Genomic DNA, 11,207 nt, shown 5'->3' with positions numbered 1-11,207 from the left:
ACTGCAAATATTTTAATACACATGATGATAATTTACTCAGTTTAGTATAAAATAAAAACAACTCCACCCTAATTTTACTCTGAGTAGAACAGAATTTTACTCTACATAGTATTTTATTCTAAATAGAGCAGAATTTTACTCAGAATTGAATTCTAATTTATTTCAAATAGAACAACATTTTCACTCCAAATAGAATTTAAATTTTACATACAACTAAATTTTACTCTAAATAGAATTAAAAGAAGAAAAATATGTGACTTTATTTCGCCCTCTATGTATTATCATTCACTGCAAGGTACAATAAATAAATCAGAAATTATTTATATTTTAACAGCCACCTTTATTGTTCACAGGAAACAGTATGGTACAATATAAAAACTGGAATCACTATCACTGTATGACACCTGTAAATCAAATGCTTTACAACAGAAAAGCTCTTCAACACAAATTACATGAGGTCCATCTCTTGTACACAAAACTTGAACCCAGAAAATGTGCCATAAACTTGAGCACAACCAAACTGGCCACATTTAAGACGAAGAGTCTTACCAGAACAAAGTCCATGGATCACTTTGAAATGCTTTATCAAGGAATTAGCATTTGTCTGGGACCTCTTGCAAATGAAACAAAACATTCCAGTTCAACACTCTTAGTAGAAAAAAAAAATTCAACGCAGCATCCGAGCCCTCAACTCTGCAACCCTAGGATTCACTTGGGTTGTATCAACATCTATCTCGTAAATGGTGGTCTGCAGGAAGTTGTACATATTGACCAGATCGTGGTCATATGACGTACCAAAGACAAAGTGAGCTTTGAAAAGCTCATTAAAACAAGCAAGAGAGCCTGGTGACTTACAAGGGACTGCATGTTTGTCTATCACAATGAAGTACTTGTGAATCACATTCCTCTGAGTGCCCACTGCAAGAAGGTATGGTTGAAGGCTCTCTGTGATGCCATCGAGATGCCCCTGGATGCTAGTTCCCGTCTGTGACACAAAGACAGATAAACGTTCCAACATGATAAGACTTCGGTTAAAAAACAAGAAGCTGACAGAATTAAGGACAGATACAAAACAGACAAAACTAGTTCAATTTTAACTACTAGCTTGTCAAAACTAGTATCTGTTATCTGTATATCTACAAAAATCTATATGCAGATATAATCTATATAAATATGTTAATTACCATGACAGTTAATTTGTTGAAATTGTAGCATTTCTATTTACAATGAACTTAAAGTTTGGAATGACTTGTTGTTTGTGTACTTTACTCAAGTGATAAAAGAAATGTGTGATGTTGCAAATACAGCCTACATATGGTTGTGGAAGACATAAAGGCTGCTTGACTGAGCTGTATACATCTCTTGGTAATGACTAAATTCATAGTTGTATTTAAACATACACCTTTTAGTTCATCTGAAATATTGTTATCAATGTAAATATAACTAGTTATGTTTCCTTTACTGTAACTTTACCTTGACAAACTTGACAAGATGGTCACAGGCTTGTCTGGCTGAGAGCTTTCCTGGTCTCTTGCGGCCATGAGGTGATGGTGGTAACAGGTGTACAAGGATCAAAATGGATGACATGTCACTGTCCCATCCTGGAAACATAAGTAAATTGGAAACAATAATTAGCTGCCAAAACACGTTATCTGCAACTGTGTTAACACTTACATTATAAAGTTTTGAAAAAAAAAAAGCGACAGCAGGTGACGGTGTTACACTTTCAAATGCTCCAATTAAAACACAACAATAAAATTCCATTTATTTTATCTCACCATTTTCCACTTCTATTGTGCATTCAGCATTTTGCACAAGGTACTGAAGGTCATCTGATTGCGTGAGACTACGGCTTTGTTTGAGGACTTTCTGCTTGTAGATAGTGGGCCACTTCTCCAGGAACTTCACAGAGGTGGCTTCATCGAACATCAAAGTAAAATCTTGTTCAATCTGCAGAAGAGATGAAATTAAGTTTTTGAAACTCCTTGTATCAAACAACTTTTATGCTCACTTTTTTCTCAGATGCACCTCAACTTATAAATGTAACAGTGAGGGAAGTTGAAGGTAAGATAAACATACTAATCCTCCTATATCCAGGAATCTTGGGAAGTCCAAAAAGATATCAGATGACTTCACTGGATCATGAATCATATTTTGGCAATAGTTGAAGGTCTGCTTCATCTTCATCATAACAATTCCTTCATCAGCTGTATGTTTCATCAGTGCAATAGCCTCAGAACACAAGCTGTCTGTCATTAGGCAGTTGTCTTCTCTGAAACAGTCTCTATCAGATGTTGGGCCCCCTAACAGTGGATATGAATAAGACAAAAAAGTGACACCGTGTCCTACAAGGCTTGAGAACTCAGCTAGAATTTTCATGCATGCAGTTTAGTCTCCAGATGAGTGAGACTTGAATTATAACTACTAACAATATCACATACCCATTTGCGTTTTTGACATTCTGGGAGTCCATTAGAAGCTTCCTTTTGGATAAACTTCAATCTCCAAGCCAGATACCCACTCCCATCTTCTGCATTGTAAAAATGCTCCTAAAATTAAATGAAATATTTTAATTAACATGTTAAAATATATTTACACTTTCAATCTGAAAATTGCAGCAATTGAGCTCCCTTGCTCGGGACTGGAGCGCTGAACTCTAAAGGGATTTAAATAATGAGAGTTAAGAAAAGGCAGCACAGAGGAAAGTCCTGCGAAAAGAAAAACATCTTCAGCTTTACTCAATCCAGAGCCAAACTGTTAAGTAAATTCTACATATATTTCATGCCTGAAAAATGTCTTACATTCACGAGTGAAAAGTAAATTATTTGAACTTATTCTTTTTTGTACTTACATAGCCCAGCCTGCTCCTAGGATCAGCCAGGTATGGGAACAACGTGATGATACCCTTTGCATATTTCTCTTTAACACGTCTTGAAGGACTTGTCCTACACAGACAAACACAAAGTTGAAAGTCTAAATACCACCTCTAAGAAAATAAATGAATGAATAAATGATAAATGAATTTATCATATATATACTTATGAAATAACTATGTCAGCATACCCATGTTCACTTGTCATATGTGCAACTAATATCTTGACCGTCTGCTATCCGTTAGGCTTTTTGTCCGGGCATACTCATTGATGATCCTCTCTCCTCCTGGTTTGTTCTTTAGAACATCTTCAACCATCGAAGTTACAGTAAAATAGAGCGATATAATAATATATAATCAATATATCATAAATATTTTTCTTGTGATACTAAAAAAGCTTTCAGGTTCGTTCTAGATCAAATCAAAGGTCTATAGTCACGAATACATGTTATTTTTTTAAAGTATGTTTTAGTATAGAATTGAGGTTCATTAGATATTCATGATCACTGTGCTTCAAAGCCACCTAAAGTTCTGTTAAAAAGCACAAATAATTACCCTTAAATTTGTCTGTCTCTCAAGCACACTAACTTTTTATGTTGCCGATCTGGTCTACAATTTGCAGACCTGTGCTGAAGGAAAGACAGCAGAATCTTGTGCTTTTATGACAGTGATAATAATACATATAATATATTCAAATTTGTGTCAACTTTCTGAAAGGGTATACAGCAAACTACATAGCTTATTCGGGCAAGAGAAGTGTCGTCAGCTCTCCGTCTTGTTGTAGGACTGTGTTCCAATAATATGGTGTCATCAGAGTCCACTTCAATTTCTCCACTGGAACTGGTAAAGGAGGTGCTTGCAGAAGAATCTATCAAATCATAAAAATTATAGAGGTCACTTTTGTGCTGCCCCTGACTGCAACAATGAGGTTCATGTAGCTGGGTTTGTAAAGTGCTTTATGAGTGAGCAGTGTTGAAGATTTTTAGTTGTAGTGCCTTGATGTTCCTGTTTTAGCCAATGAGTGACAGAATCGATAACACAAACTAATTTAAGTTTATTAGTCACAACCAACCACATGACATCACATTCCATAACAAACAGAAAATCTTTTTAAATGTTTAGCAGTTATTTCTTTAGTCCAGCTTCAGAAATAGTTAAATCCATGTCAGTTTTTGAGAGCAGGGCTCCATGATGTAAATTAGCCTTTATATGTTTAGTGTTTCATGTCTTCTTGCCTTCTTGTTTAAGTTTGTATGATGGTTAGTGTTATTTACACAATCATAAACATTGTAGTACCCAGCAAAATATAGGATTATTTGAAAACAATTCAGTAAATTTATTAGCTTGCCTTACACAGAACATGTTCTACTAGCCAGGACTTAAAGCATGAATGACACAGTGGGTCAGTGATTGAGTGATTCTAGTGACATTTACCTTTCTGCAGATGTTAGATTTTTCTTTGCTTAAGTTAAAATGCTGTTACCAAGCTGATGGGACATTAAACTGTTAAAAATTCCATCAGGGATAGAAACTCATCATTATTCCATTTCCGTGGGATCCTGAAAAAAGTTTGGCCAATCTTAATATTTGGACCAAGTAATTTGATAGGACAACTGACTGTGCTTACGTAACTGCTCACACCCTCTCAACTTGCAACCAGGAAATAAACTGGACTGTGGTTTCTCTCCCCACTACCCGGTCAATTAAAAGTTTAAAAATGACGATGATGATGACATTCCAAGATACTTACCATCTGGATTTGGACCTTCTGCTTGACAAATCTCTAGCACACCAAGGTTTTGTTTTTTCATAAGGAAATCAAAAACATCCTCATCAACTTCAGTCTTTGAGTCATCAAAAACTTTGAAGTCCAAGTTTGGAATGTTGAACTTCTTGGCAACTGTGAACATTATAAAATTGCATTATACATTTGAAATTAATACCAGAACAAGGCAAAAAAAAAAGTGAAATTACATAAACTGAACCAGAAAAAAAGCCTAAACATTTGGTATAGCAGCTATTACAGCACCATCCCCAAAGCTTGACTGATTCACACAAGCTATGAAACACACTGGAAACTTTGATTTTTTTACTCACCACATTCCAAAAACGATGTGTAGGTCAGTTGGCCCTCAAAACAGATGTACTTTTGTTGTTCTCTATACTTTACACGCACAGCTTGCATCCTTCATGATATGAAAAGGATATTGTTAAATAATCAGATTTATTACAAATACTTGCAAAATTGAACAAAACACACACATATATTCCTTGTACCGTATTTTCACGACCATAAGGCGCACTTAAAAGTCTTAGATTTTCTTCAAAAAGTGCGGCGCGCCCTATAGCGCGGTGCGCCCTATGTGTTGTAAGGAGGACGTAGTAGAGAACACCATGAGAACGTTAAAGGGTGAAGTGTGGGCGTTGATCGTATATACCGGGACAATCGCACATACCTGTATAAAAGAACAGGTATGTGCATTATGCAGGACATCGTTGTTTTAACAACCCTGAAAATGGCAAAGAGACACGCTTACGAAGCACAGTTTAAACTGAAGGCCATCAGCTACGCGGAGGAACATGGAAATCGAGCAGCGGCGAGAGAATTTAAGATTAACGAATCGATGGTTCGCAAATGGAGGAAGCTGGAAAACAAGCTCCGGCAGGTCAAGAAAACGCAGCTGAGTTTCCGCGGACATAAGGCGAGGTGGCTCGAGTTGGAGGAAAGACTCGAGCGGTGGATCATCGAGCAAAGAGCGAGCGGGAGAAGCGTTTCGACGGTCACCATTCAGCTGAAAGCAGTTTCACTAGCTGAAGAGATGAACATTGAACATTTCCAAGGAGGTCCGTCTTGGTGCTTTCGTTTTATGAAACGGTGCCATTTTTCCATCCGGACCAGGACTACGGTAGCGCAGCAACTTCCAGCGGATTATAAGGAAAAGCTGGCCATCTTCCGCTCCTACTGCAGCAAACACATCGGCGACAAAAACATCCAACCCAGCCACATCACAAACATGGACGAGGTCCCGCTCACTTTTGACATCCCGGTGAGTCACACTGTGGAGAAGAAGGGGACCAGCACGGTAGCGATACGCACAACGGGGTATGACAAGCCTTCTTTTACTGTTGTGCTTGGCTGCCATGCTAATGGACAGAAACTGCCGCCTATGGTGATTTTTAAGCGAAAGACTTTGCCTAAAGAGAACTTTCCAGCAGAAATCATCATTAAGGCAAATGAAAAGGGCTGGATGGATGAGGAAATGATGAAAGACTGGCTGAGGGAGGTGTATGTAAGGAGACCAGGTGGTTTTTTCCACGCATCACCATTGCTGTTGATCTGTGACTCTATGCGTGCCCATCTCACAGCAGATGTGAAAAAACTTGTGAAGCAAATGAACTGTGAGCTTGCTGTCATTCCGGGAGGCCTGACAAAGGAACTCCAACCGCTGGACATCGGTGTGAACCGCCCGTTCAAAGTAAGGCTGCGAGCGGCCTGGGAGCGATGGATGACCGGTGGAGACCACAGTTTCACTAAGAGTGGAAGGCAGCGCCGGGCGAGTTACGCCACAATTTGCCAATGGATTGTAGATGCTTGGGCTAACATGTCTGCTGGCACTGTTGTTCGAGCTTTCGCAAAAGCCGGCATCGTTTCCGAGGAGCCGCACGGCACGGAAAGTGACTCTGACGGTGAAGACAGTGAACCTGGCATGTTTGATGGAGATTTAGCGCAGCTGTTCAATTCAGACACAGAGGATGAGGACTTCGATGGGTTTGATTGATGATAAAAATGTGAGTACCAAACTTTGTTTTGCTCCTGCTTTATTTTTAAATACGCACACTTGTATGCTTGTGTGTTGTTGATGATGACGATTATTGGTAATAAAAATGTGAGTACCAAACTCAGTTTTGCTCCTGCTTTATTTTTAAATATGCACACTTGTATGCTTGTGTGTTGTTGATGATGACGATTACCGGCAATAGAAATGTGAGTAAGGTACCGAATTCAGGTTTGCTCCCGCTTTATTTTTAAATACGCATACGGTACTTGTATGCGCCCTATGGTCCAGTGTGCCTTATGTGTGTGTTAAATACAGTAAGGGCACACATAACTGAGACTGCGCCTTTTAGCACAGTGCGCCTTATGGTCGTGAAAATACGGTATGTCTTACAATCTCACGATGCTCTGTTCTGATGAAATGTTCTGTCATATGGTCTGCCTGTCACTGACTTGGAGATTTGTGACTGTGCACTCTCAGATCATATGCCTGTGTTATTCAACGTTGGTTTGACATATACCGCAGTTAAACCTGGCGCTGCTACTCGGTGCTGTCGGGTTATTAACCCCGCCACTGCTGCGCAGTTTTCTGCTGCTTTTAATCAGCTCGGCGGGCCTTCTGACTTTGTTTCCTCTGACACAGAAGACCTACATTCCTGGTTTAATTCTTGCTGTCAAAAAATCATGGACTCTGTGGCTCCTTTAAAAACCAGGCAGCTTAAGGCTAAACCTGAGCCTTGGTTTAATGAGAGCAGTCGTGCTGTTAAGAGGGAATGTCGTCGAGCAGAACGGAGGTGGAAAAAGGATAAACTGCATGTATCATTTCAAATTCTCAAAGACTGCTGGCATCGCTACCAGAACACTGTTAAAGAGGCAAAAAGGGAATATTTTGTAAATATTATTTCTTCCAACTGTCATAACCCACGTGTGTTATTTAGGACCATTGACACTGTTCTTAATACTCCTTTGAATGTCTGTTTGGAAGTTTCTCCTGAGATTTGCAATGATTTTCTGAACTTTTTTATTGAAAAGGTTGTCACCATCAGGGCTCTTATCACAGCTCCTGACTCTGACCCCTCAGTCTCTGTCCCTTGCGCTGCTGTTTTCACTCAGTTTGAGCTTGTGACGCTCTCCTCTTTAGAGGATGTGGTTCGCCATATTAAGCCCACAGGTTCCCCACGGGATCCTGTCCCTCCACAATTCTTTAAAGAAATTTTTCCTAGTATACAACAGTATGTCCTTGACATTATTAACAGCAGTCTGTCTTCTGGTGTGGTTCCTGCAAATTTCAAACATGCAGTAGTACAGCCACTGCTTAAGAAACCTGGCCTTGATCACACAGTTTTAGCGAACTATAGGCCTATTTCCAAGCTGCCTTTAGTCTCCAAGGTTTTAGAGAAAATTGTTTTTAGTCAACTGAAAGATTTTCTAGATGAAAATGGAATCTTTGAGGTTTTTCAGTCAGGTTTTAAAACCCTTCACAGCACAGAATCTGCATTATTAAGGGTTTTTAATGACGACCTTCTGGCATGTGATTCTGGTAACCATGTTGTTCTTGTCTTGCTTGACCTAACTGCTGCCTTTGACACAGTAGACCACAATATTTTAATTTCTCGATTACATGATGTAGTGGGTATTGGTGGCACTGCACTCAATTGGTTTAGGTCTTATTTGTCAGATAGAACTTTCTCTGTCAGCCTTCTCGGTTACGAATCGTCTTCTGCTCCTCTGTCATGTGGTGTCCCACAGGGCTCAATTTTAGGGCCACTGCTCTTTTCTCTGTATCTACTGCCTCTGGGTTCTATCCTTAGAAGGCATGGGATCTCATTTCACTGTTATGCCGATGACTGCCAAATTTATTTGACACTAAAACGCAAGGATGCCATCTCCATAAAACCTCTCATCACATGTCTAGATGACATTAAAGCTTGGTTGGCTCGAAACTTTTTAAATTTTAATAAAAAGAAAACAGAAGTGTTGGTGTTTGGACCCAGTGGTCCCTGTGAGTCCTCCTCTGTTGTTTTAGGATCCCTGGAAGTCTATTTTAAATCTGTTGTTACTGACCTTGGTTTTAAGTTGGACAGTGATTTTAAATTGGACAACCAAATCAGAGCAGTGGTGAAGTCCAGTTTTTATCATTTAAGGCGACTGGCAAGACTAAAATCTTTTCTTTCGAGGCAACACCTTGAAACAGTGATCCATGCTTTTATTTCTTCCCGCCTGGACTACTGTAACTCACTTTATGTGGGGGTCAGTCAGTCATTGCTCTCACGTCTGCAGCTGGTTCAAAATGCGGCTGCACGACTCCTAACAGGAACTCGAAAAAGAGAGCATATAACCCCCGTGCTGGCCTCTCTGCACTGGCTGCCTGTGTCTTTTAGAGTTAATTTTAAAATTCTTATGTTTGTTTTTAAATGTCTACACAGTCTTGCCCCGCCTTACCTCTCTGAGCTTCTTCATCCCCACATACCCTGTCGGTCTCTCAGGTCAGCTGACCAGCTGCTCCTGGAGGTACCGAGATCCAGGAGGAAGCTCAGAGGGGACAGGGCCTTCTCTATTGTGGCTCCAAAATTATGGAATAATTTGCCCATGCATGTTAGAGAGGCCCCTTCACTGTCCACTTTTAAATCACGTCTTAAAACCCACTTTTATTCCTTGGCTTTTAACCTCAGTGAGACTTAGTTTCTTTTTTAATGCAGTAGTTATTTAATTAATGATTTCACTCTTCTTTTATTTGTTTTTTATTTATATCTCATGTAATTTTATTTTACAGTTCCAATGTACAGCACTTTGTGTCAGCTGTGGTTGTTTTAAAGTGCTTTATAAATAAAGTTGATGATGATGATGATGAAAAAGCATGTAAAAAAAACACATAAGTAATAGAAAGCTCTACATTGCAGCAATAGGAAGTTTGTATAATGCTAATCTAATACACTAGGGGCTACAGACTGCAACCATGCACACAATTCAATTCTGAGTAAAAAACATGTGCTCACCTACCATTTTGGATAAAACATTGGTGCACAGGATTTGTTAAAAACACACTTCCCTGGTCAATTATACTACCTAAAACAGCTATTCAGCAATGCTAAATTAAGTTTATTGAAATATAGCTGTCTGAGTGGTCGAACAACATTAATTTTGTTGGAAGCTAACATTAGCATAAACCTTGGCAATTATGTAGCATGTAAGACCCACAAACTCAGAAGCTGTAATATAATACATGCATTACCCTTCACATAAACAAAAACTCCACATTTTATTCTATATAAAATCATTATTTAGCACTTTGCTCACTTACCTGGCTTATGCTGACAGTCGCCTCCGTTCCACTGCGGGATAAGAAAATGGCGGCAGAAACGAAACTTAAGAAGCGAAAATGGGCGTGGTCTTTCTATATTACTCTGATAGAATTTCCTCTGTCTTTTGGCTCCAACTCTAGCGGCCAATTGAAGTGATTAGGTTCCAAAACGTGCAATAACTACTCTTTTAGATGAAAATGATGTTGACTCTGGAAAAATTACTCTCTCCGTTTTCCTGTGTACCACAGGTGGAGGAGGCCAACTTCAAAAGTGTTTAATTTTTGTAGGGAACCTGGATCTGGATTTCGGGGCAGGAATTTAAGGGAAAATACTTTTATTTATAGATTTAAAAATACTCTTGAATTTTAATGTATATTGTGGGTCCCTCTTAGACCTAAAAAAATGAAATTCTCTGTGTCAAATGGGGTGTCTGTAGCTCAGTAGAGAGAGGTAGGGATATAGCACTTAGTAGTAGTACAAAAGTACTATATAAGAACTACTCCATGAACCATTTACCACATTTTTTGGAGTTCCTTTTTTAGTGTTTGTACAATTCACCACATGGACTTTTTAGTTTTAAGCTGAGTTTGGGTTACATGACATAGGGACAGTTCATCAGCAAAGCTTAACCCCCTACTTAATTATTTTTCAGTTGAAATCAAATAGAGGATGAAAAACTTCCTGAAACAAATCATTGTTCATGTAGACCTCTTCACTGGGAAACCCCCACCCCCAAAACATACAGTATCTCCATCTACTTTTCCTTTCCTCTTTTTTTTCTCTCAACCTAAACCACTAACTTGAGCAAAATACAAAATTTACAATATATTTTCTGTTGTCAAATGTCAGTTTCAAGTCCTAAATTCCTCTCACCTCTTAGACACAGAGATGGGTTGCATGAATCATGACAACTACAATTTCAAATCTGTACAGTGGCTTTGCTCCCGTGACAAACTCCCAACACCAAGTGGGAAAAAACACATCAGTCAAACTGGCAAGCAACACACACACAAAGTTTTCACTAGCTAACTGGGGCTGACAAGCGAACTCAACAATCCAGCGTCGACTGAAGCTCAGCCACACAGTTAAATAGAGAAGCTGGCAATGAAAGTATCAGCTGCAACTTGGTGATGGCTGATGAGCCGCAGGTGTGGCTGCCTCCAGCAGCCTCCTCGGCCTGATGACACTTGTAAACCAGTCCTTCAGGAAACACATACACACGTCCAAACACCTATACAGATAAACAGGGAAACAGAGG

At 39.2% G+C, this 11,207-nt stretch overlaps 1 protein-coding gene across 2 annotated transcripts; it reads right to left on the bottom strand.

Moving 5' to 3' along the window:
- Positions 1-340: 340 nt before the first annotated feature.
- Positions 341-10,963, bottom strand: LOC106676668 (uncharacterized). 2 transcript variants are annotated; one of them, XM_076874582.1, is made up of 11 exons: positions 10,823-10,963; positions 9,949-9,979; positions 4,970-5,058; positions 4,623-4,772; positions 3,064-3,740; positions 2,852-2,945; positions 2,442-2,549; positions 2,080-2,303; positions 1,779-1,950; positions 1,474-1,601; positions 341-985 (listed from the first exon to the last, which is right to left on the bottom strand). In XM_076874582.1, the coding sequence occupies exons 7-11, from the start codon at positions 2,458-2,460 to the stop codon at positions 668-670; spliced, it is 861 nt and encodes a 286-aa protein (XP_076730697.1). In that variant the 5' UTR covers positions 2,461-2,549; positions 2,852-2,945; positions 3,064-3,740; positions 4,623-4,772; positions 4,970-5,058; positions 9,949-9,979; positions 10,823-10,963; the 3' UTR covers positions 341-667. The 2 variants fall into 2 exon arrangements, with proteins under 2 accessions (XP_076730697.1, XP_076730696.1); XM_076874581.1 differs by lacking the exon at positions 10,823-10,963 and having other exon boundaries at positions 3,064-3,180; positions 3,428-3,740; positions 9,949-10,120.
- Positions 10,964-11,207: the final 244 nt, after the last annotated feature.

This window comes from Maylandia zebra, linkage group LG15 (genome assembly GCF_041146795.1).
Source record: "Maylandia zebra isolate NMK-2024a linkage group LG15, Mzebra_GT3a, whole genome shotgun sequence".
Lineage (NCBI taxonomy): Eukaryota > Metazoa > Chordata > Actinopteri > Cichliformes > Cichlidae > Maylandia > Maylandia zebra.
Note: the sequence above shows the minus strand (reverse complement) of the source record. Positions and strands in the feature narration are given on the sequence as shown.